The 19658-nt window shown below is 36.4% G+C and overlaps 2 protein-coding genes across 16 annotated transcripts in view; one reads left to right on the top strand and one right to left on the bottom strand.

Moving 5' to 3' along the window:
* The window catches only part of LOC102537505 (aspartoacylase), a 20853-nt gene extending 15006 nt beyond the window's left edge, over nucleotides 1-5847 (bottom strand). For 2 of the 6 annotated variants that reach the window (XR_012060249.1, XM_072940485.1), the window contains exons 1-3: nucleotides 5655-5842; nucleotides 3728-3765; nucleotides 1486-1746 (exon numbers count right to left, since the gene is read on the bottom strand). Coding sequence is in view for 5 of the 6 variants with exons in the window: in XM_072940485.1 (XP_072796586.1) it covers nucleotides 1486-1721 (236 nt within the window). In the remaining variant the exon portion in view is untranslated. Of the gene's footprint in view, nucleotides 1-1485; nucleotides 1747-3727; nucleotides 3766-5469 lie in introns of all 6 variants that reach the window. The other 4 variants (XM_072940488.1, XM_072940489.1, XM_072940487.1 and 1 more) reach the window with 3 other exon arrangements.
* LOC102536656 (spermatogenesis-associated protein 22) lies at nucleotides 5838-19658 on the top strand. Of its 10 annotated transcripts, none has more exons than XM_072940477.1 (10): nucleotides 5858-5924; nucleotides 6697-6738; nucleotides 7362-7476; nucleotides 9179-9307; nucleotides 11044-11104; nucleotides 11240-11332; nucleotides 13084-13426; nucleotides 14127-14256; nucleotides 16290-16387; nucleotides 19332-19658. In XM_072940477.1, exons 3-10 carry the CDS (start codon nucleotides 7434-7436, stop codon nucleotides 19521-19523), a joined length of 1089 nt encoding a protein of 362 aa, XP_072796578.1. In that variant the 5' UTR covers nucleotides 5858-5924; nucleotides 6697-6738; nucleotides 7362-7433; the 3' UTR covers nucleotides 19524-19658. The 10 variants fall into 10 exon arrangements, with proteins under 10 accessions (XP_072796582.1, XP_072796578.1, XP_072796580.1 ...); XM_072940479.1 differs by having other exon boundaries at nucleotides 5868-5924; nucleotides 6694-6738; XM_072940476.1 differs by lacking the exon at nucleotides 5858-5924 and adding an exon at nucleotides 5936-6048.

The raw sequence follows: 19658 nt of genomic DNA, 5'->3' as shown, positions 1-19658 counted from the left end.
TGGGAGGAGGTAATTAATTAATTGATCTCCTAAGATGCCATAACCAGCCTGAGAGATAACTGTCTAGCCTCTGATAAGTGTTGAATGTAAGAAGTAGGAAGTGAATTTAATTTAAGAGACTGCTCTCACTGAAGTGCATGCTACTGAGTGGTCATAATAAGAAAACTCATTCTAATCTATATTAGAGTTACTTGGGAAGTTAACAGGCCAACCAAAAGTTATTCTTCAGCAAATCCTTACTTGTAATATAAGTGTTAGTTAATAGCTGTTTTAGGTGGACAGATAAAACTTAATTTTCTCGACATAATCTCAGTCAAGATAAAGCACTTTTGAAATTAAAACTTATGTTAGTAAAAATACAGTTTGATAGGCAAGGTATGACTACTGTATAACTGCCCTGGAAAACATCTATTCCATAAAGTGAGGCACATTTGTATAAATGCAGCAACCATCTTTTGAACTGTGATAAGATTAAATTTAAGTAACTCTGTGATAAGATTAAATTTAAGTAACTCTTTAAATTCAAATTAAGGCTTAATAGAAAATGAGTCCATAAAGCAGTGCAGTGTTATTTGTCTGTGTGCATGACATATCTTAGCTTGTAGTCCGCTAGCTCCTTGAGGGTAGAAACCATTTTGTACACAGCTTTGTACTCCTATAGTACCTGGCACAGAGCCCTGTGAAGAGGAGGTGTTTAATAATATTTTGAGGCACATGAAAGAAAGAAGTGGTGAAGAGCAAATACTTAGAGGCCTGTAAATCTATATAGCAGCTATGACGTAAACAAAGGCAGAAATAATTCATAAGGACTTCCCTACAGTGTTACGATTGCATATCTTGTATGCAATATGTCATAAATCAGCTGTAATTTAAATTCAGAAAATTCAGGTCTCAGTGATCCACACTGAAGATAGTACACCGACTCTTCAGATCACAGAGTAGTCTACTATTTTCTGATGATGGGCATTTATTCACTCTTTCACTACACAAATATTAATTGAAATATTACACTTTTCTTAACTAGAACTTTCTGCATTATCATAAACATAGTTGCAAAAAATATAGTAATGAATCACCTAGAAAGCTAACAAATATGTACCCAAGCATAGTGGCCAAACATTAATTCAATGTAAAAGACTATCAAATCTGTTTCTTAAAAGATAAGGTTTAAAAATAAAAACCTGTGTTATTTGTTGTCTCAGTCTATAGAATACATTTAAAAAGAAAATCAGTTAAGAACATTTCGATGTTTAAAAAAGTTTATAAAAGAGCACATGAATGCCCAGTTTAGATAACTGAGTAATTCGTAATGGAGTATGATTAAAAGTGAAAGTGACCATTCACAACAGCTACTATACATACAAACATGAGTATCATCTGCATACACAAATACATACATATGTGCTGTCACACATACTGCTTTTCAGACACACACATACACACACGTGTGCGTGTACACACACACAACACAAAATAGAGTCTTACCCAAGATTTTCAGGATCAAAAACTCGATTCAGGTCACAGTCAACATATCTGGTGCACCTCTTCACAGCTCTTGGGTTGGTAATAAATGGTTTTACCTCCAGCCCCGTTCTCTGAATCTCAGTGCCGTTCTCCAGCCAGTGCTTAACTAGAAATACTCCTGTTAGCTCATTCCCATGAGTTCCTCCAAAGATAGCAACCTTTTTTATAGGATCGTCAGCAACGTGACAAGAAGTCATTTTATCGAGTAGTTTTATCTGATTTCTGCAATTCAGAAAGGAGGAGATCAAAGAAAATTTAATTTCTTAAGCAGTTGAGGAATTTAAATCTAAATGAGACCTTTAACCAAAGTGCAAAGTACAGGGTTCTCTTGAGTGGAGTGTATTTTGATTTTCTGTTACAAGTTCTGAGCCCTGTTTATTATAGGGACACTCCCTTCTGTAGCCCTGCCCTTTACCATATTTGGATTAAAATATGCAGAGATCAACTAGAGATACAGCTGTTTACTTTAACTTCTAACTCCCTCAAATGGTGAGTCAAAATGCAATCATAAATTAGCATTTCATACTAATGCAAAAATTCTGTTTTCTCTTTAGCTAAAATGTCACTAATGGTGCATTCAGGACCCTACATAGTAATAAAAATAGATTTTACTTTTCTTATGCTCAAAAATATGAAAATAAAGAAGTGGCCCATAGTATGCATGTTACTATTCAATATTATATTTCCACTTGCATTTAAACCATTTCTCCTCTGAAATGAGTCCAGGCCCTTTTTATCATCGGAGGGCATTTGAATTTCATCTCCATAAACAGCCAAAGGCAGATTCTCAGAGACCTCCTCTGGGATCAGCATCCTTTCTTTCAGAATGCTTTTTCATGATCAGAGACACAAGAACCAAATCAATGACCACTGGAACTTAAAAAGCTACTTTGAAATATACTTGAATTTCTTCCTCGTGAAGTTATTGGTAACGCTGTGCTGACTTCCTTAGGGATCTTCCTCACTTTTTGCGTCAATAGTAAACCAAAAACAACTGTTAAGTAATTTTCAAGACTTTATAATGTCTGAAAATGTCTTGGGGCATGCTACATACATTCACCAGATCATACGAGTTTATATGGACACAGCCTAATTCACTGGCAGCAGACTCTCCACTGGAATGTGTTACTCAGGATGGGGGTCTAATGAGGGAAAACTATCCAGAAAACTGTACTAAGATGGTTACATCCCTTTGGAGAAATGACTCTGAGCCAAATCTGATTTGATTTCATGCTCAACCACCCAGAAAGTCAAATATGTTCAAGTTCGAAAATACCATGTGCTAGTAATGGGAGATTGAAATGGGTACAACAGGAGCAACTCATTATAACTGCAGAGAAGTTTAATTTATAATGTTTTTCTGCAGATGTCATCTCAGCTTATTCATATATCCACTCTATGAGATAGGCTGGTTTAAGTATTGACATCCCCATTGCAGCGGTAAAGGAAAAAGAGGTTAAGTAACTTGGTCAAAGTTTCTGAGCTTCCAGAAGAAAACTAGGCCTGGGATCAGGTTTTCTCAATCTAAGTCCAGTGTTTTTCACAGAACAGTAGGGTGCTCCCTGTTATTTTTGGCTTGCGTCAAAGTTCTAATTTTGCTCTTTCCGAATTCACAAAAAACAGTCATCACAGTGTGCTCAGGAAACAAACAAGCTTACAAACAAAACACATGATGGAAATATAAAATGTGGATGCTTCAAAATATTTAAGAAACCAACACCTATGTTCTTCCCTTAAGAGATTATAATGCAGAGATAAAGGAAGTAAAATAATACAAAGTTTACACATTAAAATGACCGTTCTAACTTCAGAAGAAGTCCCTGTAGCCTTTGCTTTCCTACCCACAGACGCTGAATGTCTCAGTCTAGAGATGCCAAAAACAAACATAAACAGATGATAGTTGTTTAGTTACTTTGGTTTTAAAAGCAGTAACTACGGTGAATTATTAACACTCAACTGTTTTGTCCCTTTTCTGCCAGTTTGTGGTTAGTTCTGCTCTTTGCCCTAGTCTCGCTGGAAATGCTGCTTCAGCTATGTCCTCGTAGCTGGCACAAATGACTTGCATTTCAAGGCTTGTTTTATGGAATGTTAACACATCAGCACTTTGAAGCACATCTAACATTCATAAACAGTTTCCCTTACACGTCAAAAAGAATAACTTTTTGGAGAGTTAATGAATTGTAGTAATTCTGTCTTAACGTACCTTGTTTATTGTGTACAGAGTTGGTCTTCTGCGGAAAGCTTTATTAGAAAAAAAAGGAGAGCATTTCCTTAGAACTAGAGCAACAGAGGCTTTTCATACTCTTATACCACGTTAACTTCCAAAAGATTTTTAACTCCCTGTTACCCAAAGCACACTAAATTTTTGAGCCCTACAAAAACTACAAGTTTTTATTAGTCTAGTTCTGATAGTATACAAAGTGGGACCCTCTCTGGTTGTCACTATCTCATTCTTAGGTTGAATATTTAATGTTTTGAAGTACTTAAAAAATTAAGCCTAATAACTTCAGCACTTCAAATATTTTCTGGGGAGAACGGTGCCTGATTTATTAGTAAAATAATGTAGTTTGAAACAAAAGGAGAATAAATTTTTCACAGTCATGGCTGTCCAATAGATTTTGTAGGAGACAAATTTAAGGTGCAGTCGTTTCCAAATCAGTTTGATTGGGGGATAAAAAATGTCTTCTCTCCAATATTAAGCATAAGGTGTCTCATACATAATGTGGTTGTCCAGCAGTCATGTAAGCAAACTACTCTAATCATTTTTTTCTTCTCCTGTGTCTCTATTGCTGTCATTCATCCTGACCAACTTTCCAGGTGGAAATACATAAATGATAACTGGAACAAGATAGGGATTGAATAGACAAGTTTATAAACTGCTAGCGAAGACTCCAGGCTGCTTATGTCTGCAGTCCTAACAGATTTAGCACAGGATGTTGCTCATAGTGGGTTTAAAGTTTTTCTCTTTCAATGAGAAATCTACTTTGAAGGGTAGATGGGTATTGTGTACATGTGTATGTATGTATGTACATATACATTAGGTCAAAATCTGCTTCCCTGAGCTTTGCTCATTAAAAAAAATCTCTCTGGAACCATGAAGACTAACAAATCTTATCAGAATTTTATTGTGTGAAGTTTTGTGTTTTCCAAATTAAATGAAAACCTCAGTCCTTGAAACTTACTCCTTAATTTGGCATTCAAGGTCTCCTATTATCTGGTCTCAATCTACCTCTGATCTATCTCCTAACATTCTCTTTTATTTGACCTAATCTTCAACGAAACTACCAGTATGTCTCATGGTCTAACAGTCTGAGGCCTTTACTAACAACCTTCCCTTCATCTCTGGGTCCCTCTGCACCTCTTCCCTTCTCCTATTCCTCTTCAAACCGTCAGAAGACAGGGTAACAACAAAATATGATCCTTGAATCCAGACAACTACTATTATTAAATAAGGGCTAACATTTACTGAACATTTACTATGTGCCAGAACTGTTCATTTTCTCTTTTAATAACTTTTGGGCGATTAAGTCAATTTTATTGTTGCTATTTTACTGAGGAAGGAAATGCAGGTTTACAAGGGGTAAGCAACTTGCTAGAGGTAAAAGGATCATGGAGGGTCAGTCCAGCAGCTGAGGGCCAGAGCCCGGAGTCACTGCCCCTCCCCTCCCCTCCCCGGGGTCCTGGGTCTCTGCGGCGCGTGCTTTCCCTCCCCGGAGCCCCAGCATCACTGGCCCTGCCCTCCCGACCGCGCTCGGCGTTGCGGGGCCGGCATCTAAACCCAGGCCTCAGCTCTCCTGGCCTCCGGACGCCTCCAGTGCCCCGCCTGCTTGACCTCACGCAGAAACTCAGCCTAACCAAGCAAGACCCCCATGACCTGGCTCTGAGGCCTGTGGCCTTTGAGCCATTCTCTTCTATGCACACTGCGGGTTGCCACCAGCCACTTACAAATGCATATCTAGAACCTAAGAAATGACCTTGGGGCGCAGGAACGCGGTTGGCGGACTAGCCCTGGGCCCAATTTTCGGACGAAGCTGGGGTGGAGTCCGAGAGGGCCCCACAGGTGACGAGAACAGGCTTGTCCCTCTCTGGGCAAAACTCCAAAGAGCTAGAGCCATCCCTGCGCCCCGTACCTCACAGTGTGTGAACGCATGGGGAGGCGCGTTCACGTTTCTGTGCCGGGAAGAGGGGGCAGGCATCTCTTCCCCTCGGTCCACAGAAGGTACGACGCCACCTCGCTGTTCACCGGTCAGCGGCCCTGTGCCTGCGCAGCCGGAGGCGTGGGCGGAGCGCGCATGCGTACGGTGTGATTCCCGCGCTTTTTCGGAGGCGGGAAGGCAGCGTGGGTTGCTGTTGGCCTGACGGAGCGACGGTTGACGGAGACGAGAAACCTGACGGTTACAGTTGCGTGTCGGGTTGGCAGGAGGGCCAAGAAGGGAAAGAATCTGTGTAGACCTTAGTTACTAACCTGCCTCGAGCCCGGGGTCAGGAGAAATCTTTGGAAGAGAACCGGAGCCCTGACTGGAGGTTTTCCCACAAGGGGCTGAAGTGGGCCCTGTGGCCTCCATCTGAGGCAACGGTCTGGGGGGGCGGGGGGCGCTGTGTGTGTGTGTGTGTGTGTGTGTGTGTGTGTGTGTGTGTGTGTGTGTGTTAGAATCGGAGAGAAAGGACGGATCAGAGACGGCTGAATGGCAGAGTCAGATTTATTTCGAGAAACTTGCAGTGAGCAAACTTTCTGCACACTGACCCCGCCACCCGTGTTAATGCGATTAGGATCCAGTCAGAAGCCGAAGCGGAGAGGGCAGCTCAGGGTCCCCGCCCCACCAGGGTCAGGGGTCCAGGGGAGGATGCGGCATTTTTATTTGCCTGAGACTCAAAAACGTACTAACAGCTCTCAGCCGCCTCTAGGTTCAGGATGTGAGCTGCGTTGGTGTTTCTGGGCTAAGAAAAGGTGGCCCGACCTCTGCTTTGGTTCCTAGAATGGCATCAAGAATATTTTCAAAAGAGACTGCTGTATCCATCAAGGCCAAGACCTGGAAACAAAACAGAGGAAATCCCTGACCTCATGATTCCCAAGTTTTATTTCTAGAAACAATATTTAGAAATTAGTATTTACCTCAGTATGATCTGCATTATTACTCAGTGGTGGTCATGTCTGTTTGTCTCATGGAGCAGTGAACCTGGGAGCAGAAGTGATCTTACCTTTTCACACAACAGGTGAGTGCTGAATTTAATTGGAGTTAGACTATAAGAGACTAAACATGGAGAAAATTACAGCAGAAATTCTGTGGTAAAAGGAAAAAAAACAGAAAAAGTCTTGTTTCTCTTGTTAAAGTTACAGAAGCTGTGGAAACTAATCATTACAATTATTCTGCATATTAAGTGTGGCCTTAGGCTTTGGTATTGTATAATCCTGGGATCTCAAACTAATGGCCAAAGCAGATGATCTGCACAGTGTTCTACAGTGAGACACAGGACACATTCTTAATTGGCTTTCAACTGTATGTGTTTCCTCCCTGGCCTTGTTTGTTTGCCAGTTTGTAGTCCATTTTCCAGAATTGTTCTCATTGTGGGTCCTTGATTCTGAAATAAATTCCGTAGACTCTGTGAAAATCCACATATGTTTAGGAGGCAAGCTTATAGCCACACTGGTCTTATTTCCAACAGATTTGGAAAAATGGGTTATGTTGTAAATTCTTATTCAGAAAGCAAGAGACTATAGTGTGTTTACATTATTAAGTCTGAAACCATAGTTTTCATCCATAATTTCAGGAACTTCCAGGCTGAGAATTTGGTTTTCTCGTTGATAGCACATGAGTTACAAATTTCTCTCCTTGAAGGTTTAGCCGAATAACTTCATGTTGTAAGGTTGAAGTGCAAAGAAAGAGTTATCGACTTTGATATTGAAGGAAATGAAGAGAAACCTAAATGAAAATTCAACTCGAAGTACAGCAGGTATTGACTGACTTTTATTTTAAAATTTTCTGTAGTTTGTATATACCATGTAAACCTTATCTAGTATATAGATACAACATTTTGGAAGGAACTTTTAAAAAGAGTGAGCATATAGTCTAGCCTCTACTTTTTAGGTCGAAGGAAATAAATTACTCAAGACAAAACAGTTAGTGGCTTAGGTGGAAGTAAAATCAGATTTTCCTGGAGTTACTCTTGTGTTCTTTCTACAATCCCCATGTACTTCACAAGTTGTTCTGTGCTTTTAAGCTGAAAATAAAGAAATTAATAATACTTTAATTTTTATTTGTGACTTGTTTAAAATATTTCCAGAGCTACTTCTGTCTTCCTAACAGCTTCCCCTGCCATTTCTGCTTTTCCTGCTTATTAGTATAAGGACAGAGGGCAAGAATGAAGAGAATCAGGGGAATGATGATAATGCAGAATGAAGATAATAATAGCTATGGTTTATGGTGGCTATACTGTATTCTGGGCATTTAATGATATGTATTCATTTATTTAACTCTGAGAGAGTTATTGTCATCCTTGCTTTCTAGATGAGAAACAAAGGCACAAAGAGGGTAAATAAATAATTTTATGAAGTAGAAGAACCAGGATTTGAATTTGACTCCTATTCTTTTGATCACTATCTTATTCTGCCTCTCAGTATATGTCGTATTGGCACAATAAGTTTAAGGAAATAGCCGTCATTTGGACTTTAAAATTGTAATTTAGACCTGCTTTGAAGTTATATTTCAAGCCTAGATAGTTTGACTCCAGAGTCCACATCGTTTTCCCAGCCTTTCATCATACAGCCATCACAGAGTCTATATTCTCCTGTAGTGAAAGTGTGGATGAACCAACTAGAGTATGGTATAGTGGCAAGATAGCTCTGGACTGAGAGTACTGAGACATTGTACTCTTTCACTGTACAATGTGCAAACTTGTGGGACCTCTTTTTCCACTTAGAGCCCTTCTAGCTTTAGAGTTTATAAATTCTGACTTTTGACTAGACTTGCGATCCCAGGAGTAGTATCTGTTCTCATTTAAATTCATTATTATTACTCTAAGTCATTCTCAAAATGATTCACAGAAAATATGCAGTACAGACACCTGAAGTTCTTGTTGAAACTGCAGCAATTTGGCTTTCAAAGCATATCTCTGGAAATAAAATCTATGAGAGTGGGGTCTAGGAACTGGTATGTTAAACATAATTCCAGATAAATTTTGGTCAAACTAAAGTTTGAGAACCATGGCCTTAAAGGGTGTGCTCCCATGGTCCAGAGAGTGGTTAGGGTTTTGGAAAGCATGGGTCAGATTTTGGTTCTCCCTTCCCTCTGGTGTACTTGACGGGTCCCCTCCAGTTGATATGGTGATAAGCAAGCACAGGAGGAAAGTAACAGAACAAAAAGTAGATTTGGAAAGGTTTGGGGGATGAAGGAGGAGATGGGAATTACTCAAGACAAATTAAAGCAGTCTTAACACAGAACAAGAAAGGAGTTTGTAGTGGCAAGGAGGGCTATTTGGGATCTTAAGAATGTAAAAATAAATCCAAATATATAGAAATATATCTGTAGTAAATATAAAATTAATGTATAGAAGTAGACAAATTCAAGCTGTGTATTATTATATACTAGTAATTATTCTATAACTAGATTTGACTATTTTCCTATTATGTAATAATTTATTGACATATATAATTTAGGCTGTTTGCCTGTACCATTGTTCAATCAGAAAAAGAGGAATAGACAGCCATTAACATCCAATCCACTTAAAAATGATCCAGGTATCAGTATTGCTTCTGACAGTTATGATTTCCCTCCTCTACCAACAGGTAAGAAAACAAGTTAAAATTTTCAGAAAATAAGAAATAAGACTCTAGAAAATTACCATTTCTATTTTATTATAATGGAAGTAGAAACTTTATTATTTTTCTTCTTTCCGCTATCCAATTAAAAGGATTACTTTGCTCTTTCTGAGCAGACTAGTGTAGTAGTTTGAGTTTCCTTGTCTACAAGGATGTCTCAGCATTTAAATGGAGTATCTTAAATATGGAGTCTTTGTTCTAATGAAGCAGTAATCTATATTGTAAAGATTTTTTTCTTTTTCAAAACATGTAGGTATTGTGACTTAAACATTTGGTGGTAAAGAATGGAGAAACTCAAATTACTTCAGGAATAGGGATAAGTGTGAATGGGAACATGGGAAAAGTGGAAGGAAGTAGACCTTAGGAAGGGCAGAAGCCCAGGAATTTCTCTGCTTGGCCGTGGTCTTTTTTCTCTAATGTCATTTTTGCCTTTCTTCATTTTTTTGGTTTTTTACTCCTTCATCCAGTTGACTTCCTTATAGCTTCGACTAGCACATGAGCTAAATTGCCCTTGCTGGCTGTTAACATAACCTTTTAGTGCTAGTTCTCAGAGCCCATCATTGGCTGCCCTCTGTTTCTCTTGATTCAAATTCTAGAGACAGCCTCTGCTTTCGCTCATATTTTTAAGTAAGATCATTGAAATTCTGGTTTAGCTTTATGGGTAGGCCTCTTATCTCTGAAACAATTAGCTGTGGTGGTTTGTGCTGGGAGGTCTTAATGTTTGCTTACTTTTTACTTCTCTCTGGAAGAAGGCATGGACAGGCAGCTATTCTGAAATATACTTGGTACATGCTGGTTATATACATTTTCACTTTGGGGGCACACTTAAAAAAGCTTTACTAGGATTTATGCAACTAGAATTTTAAAATCCCTTTATATGTCAATACTTGTATTGTTAATTTTATCCAGTGTGTAACCATAGACCTTAACCTGCTTTCAAATCTATAATTATTTTTGTTTTCTTCCACACTTGAGGAATTGAAAGTATGAATTTCATATTATTCTCATTTTTATGGAGAACATAAAAAATTCACATGGATATGCGTTTAGGCATTTATCTGATCATCTTTTGCTATTTAAAAAACTCTCCACTATTTAAACTACTTTTTATAAGTAGCATGAATGATGGATGATCTTGAAAAATAAAAATGTGACTTGCTGCTTAGGGAAGTGTGTGTCCTCCTGAAGTACTGAACTCTTCAAGCTCTGAGCAGGATTACTGTCTGTCAGAGATATAATAGGATTCTTATATTGGGTAAGAAATAGGACTAGGCCACTGTTTTCCACATTTTTGTCTTGATCCATTAGTAGGTTGGGAAATAATCAGTCTTTTAAAAAAAGAAATAAAAGAGAATAAAGTAGAATAGAATACAGTAGAGAATATCAGAATGTATGACACATAGTAAGAATAAGAATTGATGAAAAACACAAGGTGCTATACCGGGATTGATTGTGGAAGAGATACAGATTAAACTATTACCTTGCTTAAAATACAACAGGGAAGACATTCAAGAAAAGTAATAAGGCAGGCTGTGATAAATTCCACAACAAGGTACTGTTGAAGAACATGTCCATATATTTAAGTTCTTTTCACCTTCAAGCTTTCAACTGCCTCCCCCCTGCAAATTAAATAAATATGAAAGAATTATTTCCAAAAAATGCTGCCTACCTTACTCTTACCTGTGTTACTTATATCTTTTGAGATTGGGCCTGGGAAGCTATGAATCCAGAGTTGCCTCCTTTAACGAAAACAATGAACACAGGGTATGTGGAAAATTTATACCAATGAATCTGTATGTCTGTTACTGACATGTTATTCTTCTATGTATGTTTTATATTTTATATTTTTGAATCTGGGAACAAATTATTAATAGTTAATAAGACATATTTCCTTGAAAGGCAAATATATTCAGTTTCTCATCCCTTGAGAAGTCAAGAGTTTGTGTCGAAATCTATTCAATCAAATACTGAAAGAAGTAAGAGTGGTGGGAGGTGAGTCTACTTAAGATTTCTTCTTATTCTGTTCCTTCTCCTTCCCATCCCCTCCTTTACTCCCTTCTCTCCTCCTCTAATCTCTTCTCTTTTCTTAGACAGAATTGCATTTAGAAAATTTCTATAATTAATAACTATAGTGATATTACTATGTTCTATAGAAGTTAAGAGAACATGCCATATAAAAATTTAAAAATAGGTAATTTAGGCAGTGATTATGTTTTCAAAGACTACTCTGTGTTATAATGAAGTTTCTGCCAGTATTTATCACCATGAATTTATGATTTTGCTGTGGATCATTAATGATCTAATTGATAATAGGTAAAGAGTCAGGAATAAGTATATCTAAATATTGAATATATTTAGAAATTGAAAACCAAATAGAATGCTCAGTCTTACCCTAGTACTTACCCTTATTTACTCAGAATTGTTCTCTTACAGCGCCTAATGTTTTTCAACAATTCTTCTTATATGGATCTATTGTGAAAGTTAAATAATGTAAGATAATGTATAATTTAAGTGAGTAACTCATAGAAGGAGCTGGCAGGACCCCCCTCCAATATTCATATAACTAAATTTTGGATCTTTTACATCCCCTTTACCTTGTTCAGGATGGCCAAAGATATGAGGAGTCTTCTCTTTCATTCTTGGCCTCTGGAACACCGTCTTGACACTCCTATCCTTGTTGCAGTTCTTCTGAGCCACAGTTGAATGTTGTACTTCTGCCCTATTAAGATCTTTAAGCTCCTTGGTAATTGCTGGACAATGTTAGCTTACATGCTCTGAAACCAGAGGCTTTCATGTCCTCACAGGCATTTGATGAAGGAGAAGGCAATTTTAGTTTCTTTCTTTTATAATTACCATGTTGTCTTTCCTTTTGTATCACTGTGCTTTTCCACGCCAGCATCTTCCTTTTTCTAGATGATTTTGGCTTTTCCAGAGAAGAGCATTCTTCTAATTTCCAAGACATTTCTATTCTCACTCCTCCTGTAATAGAGTTTAGCAGACAATTTACAGTCTTGCCCATTTTTAGACATGTTACTTTTATTATTTTCAGAATGTTATAACAATAGTTATTTTAAAAGATTACAGTATGAATTTTTTTAAAAATTCTAAAATATCTATATATCAACTTTTGACTGACTTCTTTATATTTTACTACAACTTAATGAGCTGTTACTTGCTTTCCTACTACTCCTAAGTAGGACTTTTAAGCTACAGAGTAAAAGTACAAATAGGTATCCACATTGCCTCTATTTTCCTTGTGACTTAAAATCACTGACATTATAATATCAAGCCATAGCTTAACTTTTGAAAATTTTACATTGTAGAAAATGAAAAAAAATAAATGTATGAAGAAGGAGGCAAAGTTTTCAAAATTTTACTACTCTGAGACAACCACTGTCATACAAAGGCTTGTATAGTTTAAAAACATACTCTCTGGCACTGGACTTTGAGTTGGGAGACTAGGATTCCCTGGGTTTTGAATTGTCAGTAACTAGTTATATGACCTTGGGCAAGTTACTTCCTCATTAAGGCTCAGTTTCCTCACTTGAAAAGAGAGTATAATGTATTGTAGGGTTGTTGTGATTGTATATTTGGAATTTCTAACTAGTCAGTAGTTACAAAGTAGTTTATAAACCACAAATTATCATATAAATGCACATTTTCAATAATAATTTTCTTTTAATTAAGAAATATATATAGAAACAACGCTATTACTAATTTTTTTTAAAAAAAAACTATTGCAGCTACAAAGATGGCAACACAAATACCAGTTTTAAAACTTGGGATAGAAATGATTTTAAGCCTCAGTGCAAAAGAACAAATAAAATGGCAGATAATGGAATAAATTCTTATCCAGTGAATTTGGGAGCTCAACAACAGAAGCAATTAAGAGTATCTGAATCGACTAACTTATCTCACCAAAGAGAAAGTAAAGTACTCACACAAACACATTCATCAAAAATATCTGGCTCCACAATGAGAAGTCTAGACAAAAACAGTGCATTACAGGCATTTAAGCCCAATTTTCAACAAAATCAATTTAAGAAAAAGAAGTTGGATGATTTTCCAGCAGAAAACACTCTGAAGGTAAACTTTTAAATATTAATTATTTACATTTTGTATTTACATTAAAAATGTGTGATATATTTAGAAAGTTACAGAGATAAGAGCATTTGAAATTATTCCCATGGCCTATGTTATTTGATTAGCACAAATACCCAGTTCCCTTCCTCACATCCTGGCCCAGTAGATTCTTTACCCTCTGCCCTTCTCTATGTTCTGGAAGGCTAATGGTCCTACATAGTGCATCGTCCTGGGATCCCGTAGCTGGCTTCTGTTAGGGGTTAGCCAGTAGGAATGGAAGACACTGGCAGGACATCAAAGGGTAGGGAGAGAGGTTGGATTTTCCCATTCCCTCCCTAATTAAATGCTGTGTCACAGGCGGCAGCTGTGTCCCTGCATGATATAGCCCCTCCATGAGTCCAGCTTTCACAAGCTTGATCATTTTATTTCCTCCGCTTCTCCTTTCAGCCTTGGAATGATAACAGTTTCTTACTGTTGTTGGTCTTTGAGTGCTTAAGTACCCTATGTTGATTATGCCTATACATCTGTAAGCAGTTTTTTTTTAATAAGAGAAAAGTATTTTCCATATAAGCCATCTGAGGTAAATTGTTTTACCCACATATTTGTGTAGTATAAGGACTTAGAATCTTTACATAGAAAGTGAATGAATATGATGAAAAAAATGACAGGTTTTTCTAATGCTATGTTTTTATTTTTTCAAAAGGAAACCTCATTGTATCAGTTAAAGTTTAAAGAAAAAGATAATTCTTTAAGAATTATATCTGCAGTTATTGAAAGCATGAAGTACTGGCGTGAACATGCACAGAAAACCGTACTTCTTTTTGAAATATTAGGTGGGTGTAGTACTTCGAAAATACTTCAGTAATACCATTTGGACAACAGTTTTGTATGTTAATAGGAATACTTAGAGGATCTTAAAGAAAAATAAAATTTTTACAAAAGGAGATTATGATTTATTAGGATTTTCTTCAGTTCCTGGATCTGTCACTGATTTATGTGACTTAAGACATGTTTGGTTATTCATGGTAGTATTCTTCTGATTCATAATGTCAAAACTGGGAGGATTCTTACAAGTAATCTAACCCAACCGTTGACGTAGGTGAAAAAATGGGGCAAATATTTAAAATAGACTTGACTGAAATCACAAAGCTAATTAGCAGCACAGATGGATCTAGAACCCAAGTCTCCTTATTCTCAATAGAGTGTTCTTTCTGCTCTGTTACACTAAATCCAGTAGTAATGTTATATGTAAAGTAAATTATAGTAAATATTCTGAAAGAACATTTGTGAAGAATCCTTTACTGATATGTGTAAACACCCTACAATTAATCTGTTTTCTAAATATTTAAAAGGGAGGAGAGTTTTATAGAATGTGTCTGGAATTTGATTTTATTTCAAATGAAGAGACAAACAAGAGGCAGAGATTCAAAACACACTTCTTTCCACAGTTTAAATAAAATATTTAAAGTAATTTAAATTATGAAATATTCTAAACATGCAGAAAAATCTAGAGAATATAATAAATAGCCACATACCTGTTTTATAGACATCCTTGAAACCTGCATCTGGTTTTCTTCTCTGGAGATAATCAGTGTGGTATCTTTACATGTTTTTATAATTTTACTATATATATTTGATTTCATAAATTTATATTTATTTAATTACTATTTTATGTGTTTTAAAATATAGAGTTTGCATTTTCATCCAGTATTATGTTTTTGATATTTAGCCATCTTTCTGTTCTGTCACAGTGTTGGCTTGATCATGAGACCCCAATTGTGGTCTCTCCAATAGTTTCTGACTTTTATGGTATTAAGATGATTGTCAAAATTCTCTATACCACACATTTTTCCATATACCACACTGTCACATTCTTTGACAGTTCCTTCTGCTTGCTCTTTCCCAGAAACTAGCAAATGACCCCTTGCATATCATTATTTCTAACTGCATAACAAGCCCATCACTGCAACCCTTAACCCTGTAGCTGGGGAAGGGGATATGCTGATTGGCTTACATCAGTCTTATGTCACTCCTGTGTCTGGGAGTGGGACAAATCCCATCCAGATCATATGGCTAAGTATGGCATAGGAGAGATTTCCTAAAGGAAAATCTAGATATCATGAGGGGAATAGAGGCTGACCTCAAAATAACAAATGTTCACTATCAGTATATAATAGATGGAAAGGAATGAATAATAATAATTTCTTGAGATAAACATGAATTATCAGAATTTTACAGATGAAGCGGATTTGAAAGAGGTTAAACAATTTGCTCAGCTTAGTAAATTACAGAATTGAGACTCCATTGCATGACTTCTGATTCTGTTTCAGTTTTTTCCATTAAACCATGATGTTTATTTGTTATCCATGAGTATTTTATTTGTTATAATGTAGTAGACTTGTCTGAGGTTTTAACCAACTTGTAGAACACATTATAAGAAAAAAAGCTTCAGATGGCCAACTATTGTCAATTGTATAAACTTTGGCAAATAACCTGATCCTAAGTTGGAGAGGGCCAGAAATTTTGTTTTCCTTAGAATAAAACAGTTTTGGAAATATCTTTCCCTTTTGGAGGGAGAGGTATAACTCAGTGCCAGGGTGTGTGCGTAGCATGCATGAGATCCTGGGTTCAATCCCCGGTGCCTCCATTAAAAAATAAATACAATAAAAATAAATAATAAACCTAATTACCCTCCCCCAAATTTTAAAAACTTAAAAAAGGGAATATCTTTCTCTCTTAAAATGGTTTCTTATTATTGAGAGGTTGGTGTGGGAATGGTTATTTAAATACCAATTTCTCTTTGTTAAATTTTCTTTGCATTTTACCAGCACTGATTTTTTTCCCCCTCTATTTCAATTTTGCTTAGCTGTTCTCGATTCAGCTGTCACACCTGGCCCATATTGTTCAAAGACTTTTCTTATGAGAGATGGGAAAAATACTCTGCCTTGTGTATTTTATGAAATAGTGAGTATTTGTTTAAGAATCCTTTGCAAGGCTTATGCCAACAAAACCATACAAATGCAGGCTATAATTCCACTGTAGTAAAAATTCTGTTAACAACTGAGTAGTACTTTCAACATTTTGTTTGATTTTAATTCTGATATTAAAGTTGTTTATTTGTTCAGCTAATATGGAGAGCCTACCCTGTGCTAGTTGCAAGGGATACAAAGTGGAATATAAGTGGTAAATGACTCTCCCAAAGAGTTTATAATCCCAGGAGAAAGACAAGATATATAAATGTTACACTGTGGCATGACAAATGATATGACAGAGGTGTGTTCAGAGTGCTATAGAAGTAGATAGGGAGGATGGTCAGATCACTGTAAGGTTTTTTAAGAATGCATTAACCTATTTTATCTTAGATATTTAAGGTCTAATAAATTAAGCCAAAGTGTTGGGACCGAGGGAGGAGGAGGGAGGAACGCATTCTAAGGCGAAGGAGCAGCATATACAAAGGCATGAAGCTCAGACAGAGCCTGGATTGTTCAGGAAACAGCAAGTAGTTTATAATTACCAGAGTGTAGAGTTAGTAAGTGAGGGAGGTAAGGGTAGTGCTTCTGAACTTGAGAGAAGGCAGAGAGAATGGGCTGGAACATAGCAAAGAGGCTTGGTAACAAAGGAAGCTGGGGGTGACAAAGGAGGCTGGAGACCTTATAAGACTTCCATACTTTGTAAAAGAGTTTGGCGTTAATTCTGAAATCACACTTGGATTCCAGTTTGTACTCCACCATTTATTAGCTTTATGATCTTGAGTGAGCTGCTTAAACCTTCTGAGCATCAGTTTTTTAATCTGTCAAATGGAGAGACTAATTCCTACTTTGAAAATTTGTTATGGAGATTAGATGATAAAACATATGAATGTATAGCGTCTGACACATAGCAGATGATCAAGAAGTAGTAATGTCATTAATTTCTATAATATCTTGAATGCTAATTTTTAAATTTTATTATTTTACTTTTTTCTCTAGTCTAAATTTTTTAAAAAACTTTTTAATTGAAGTATAACATATACAGAAAAGTACACAAATCATAACTGTACAATTCTATGGAGTATCACAAAGTGAACAGTAGCAAGGATAAAAATAGAACATTGCTGTCACCCTGTACATCTCTGTGCCTCTTCCAAGTCATTACCTCCTATTTCTTGCCTAAAATTAACCATCATCATGACTTTTAAAATCATCAATTAATTCTGCCTATTTTTGAACTTATATATAAATAATATCATATGAAATGTCTTCTTTTATGTCTGGTTTCTTTTAGTCAACACAGTGTTTATAAGATTCATCTCTCTGGCTATAATTTATTTATTTATATATTTCTATGTACAATATTCTGCTGTATGAATATGTCACAATTTAGTTTTCTGTTCTGCTGTTGGTGGGCCTCTTGGTTGTTTCTTGATTTTTTATTATGAATAATGCTCTGTGAACATTCTTCTATATGTCTTTTGTGCACATGCATGCCTTTCTGTTGGGTATATACCTAGAAGTAAATATAAAAAATGCTGGATCATAGTGCATCTATATGTTTTAATAAGGTAATTATTGCCAAAGGATTTTCCAAAGGGTTTTACCAGTTGACACACTCACAATCAGTGTAGGAGAGTTGTACCTTCTCTGCATTCTTATCAACATTTGGTACTGTCAGTCTTTTTTATTTTAACCATTCTAGTGGGTAAGTGTACTGCTATCTCATTTCTCTCCAACTCTGGTGACTGAGAAGGTTCAGCACTTTTGATGTTTACTGTCCATTTAGATATCTTCTCTTGAAAAATCTGTTCAGACCTCTGATAATTTTTTTCTGTTGAATTATTTGTGTTTTCCGTATTGACTCATAGGAGTTTTTGAGAAAACTATTCTGGGTACAATTCTTTGTCTATTATGTGTATTGCAAATATCTTCTCATACTCCATGGTTAGCTTTTTCAGTCTTAAGAGTGGCTTTTGAGAAACAGAAAATCTTTACCATAGTATAGTCCTTTTAGTAACTACCAGCATTTTCTCTGATAGTTAGTGCTTTTTATGACTGCTTAGTGAGAGCAAACCCAGAATACTTTTTCTGATTTACTAGTGCCAATAGTGCATAGCCCTTTTGAGTCTCCCAACACTAAGCCCCGGGGGGGGAGGTGGTGTGATTATCAGAATCTCTTTTTTTTTTCTTTTTTTTTTTACATTTTTATTGATTCATAATCATTTTACAGTGTTGTGTCAAATTCCAGTGTTCAGTACAATTTTTCAGTCATACATGGACATATACACATTCATTGTCACATTTTTTTCAGAATCTCTTTTCTTTGAGGGGCTTTGGTCTCCATTTTTCCTCCTAGCCATATGTGCCTGGCAGAAGCTCTGCTCAGTTCCTTAGACTCTCAAACTACCTTGACTATAATTGGCAGATACCTCAGCAGGGAAAGCCTCCCCAGATATCAGGCCTCATTCTGGACTGCTTTCCTCTCCCAGATGGGGGTCTTTGTAATTCCTCACTGTCTTTGGTATCTCTCTGAGGAAATTTTAAAATAAATATTCCATCTAGCTATTCTAGTTGGCTTTAGTAGGAAAGTTGGTCTGAACTACCTAGTGTGCCATCTGTTGAAAGTAACAGTCTTATAGAAGTGAATATTCATGTGCCATTATATTGGGAATTATTCCAGTTTTTTTTTTTTAAAGAAGCAGCAGCTCACTCACCTTTAAGAAGCCCTACCCAAGTGTGAAGGGCTTTCTTCTGTGGAGGGTATCAATTTCTCCCTAGCTATTATGATCTTGTCAACACTGGGGCTCTAAATTAGGTAAGGGAATTATAGCACTTTGGGGTGATTCATATTTAGTTGATGATATTATTAGTTTTAAAAATTGAAATTCAAATAGAATCGTAAATAACTTTATCGATATTTATTTTTTAAAAAACAGGATCGTGAACTTCCAAGACTGATTAGAGGCCGAGTTCATAGGTGTGTTGGAAACTATGACCAGAAAAAGAATATTTTCAAATGTGTTTCTGTCAGACCGGCATCTGTTTCTGAACAAAAAACTTTTCAAGCCTTTGTTAAAACTGTAGATGCTGAGATGAGGTATTATACTAATGTAATGAATGAAATTTAAGTGATGATGAAGGAAGTTAAAATAGTATAAATTAAAAACATTTTTCTGTTATTATTTCATTTACCATCTCTGTGGTTTTATGGCTACTGTTTTTCTGTATTTCACTTGTTGAATTAAAATACTTAAATCCTTCTA

Source organism: Vicugna pacos, chromosome 16, assembly GCF_048564905.1.
Source record: "Vicugna pacos chromosome 16, VicPac4, whole genome shotgun sequence".
Lineage (NCBI taxonomy): Eukaryota > Metazoa > Chordata > Mammalia > Artiodactyla > Camelidae > Vicugna > Vicugna pacos.
This window is presented reverse-complemented; position numbering and strand designations above follow the sequence as displayed.

What these genes read in the sequence shown, in the direction of transcription:
- LOC102536656 (XM_072940481.1), top strand. Translation starts at nt 7,434, where the DNA reads ATGAAGAGAAACCTAAATGAAAATTCAACTCGAAGTACAGCAG. An exon ending in AGAAGTAAGAGTGGTGGGAG is followed by an intron (nt 11,333 to 13,083) that starts GTGAGTCTACTT and finishes AAACTATTGCAG; the next exon opens with CTACAAAGATGGCAACACAA. An exon ending in ACTTCTTTTTGAAATATTAG is followed by an intron (nt 14,257 to 16,289) that starts GTGGGTGTAGTA and finishes AATTTTGCTTAG; the next exon opens with CTGTTCTCGATTCAGCTGTC.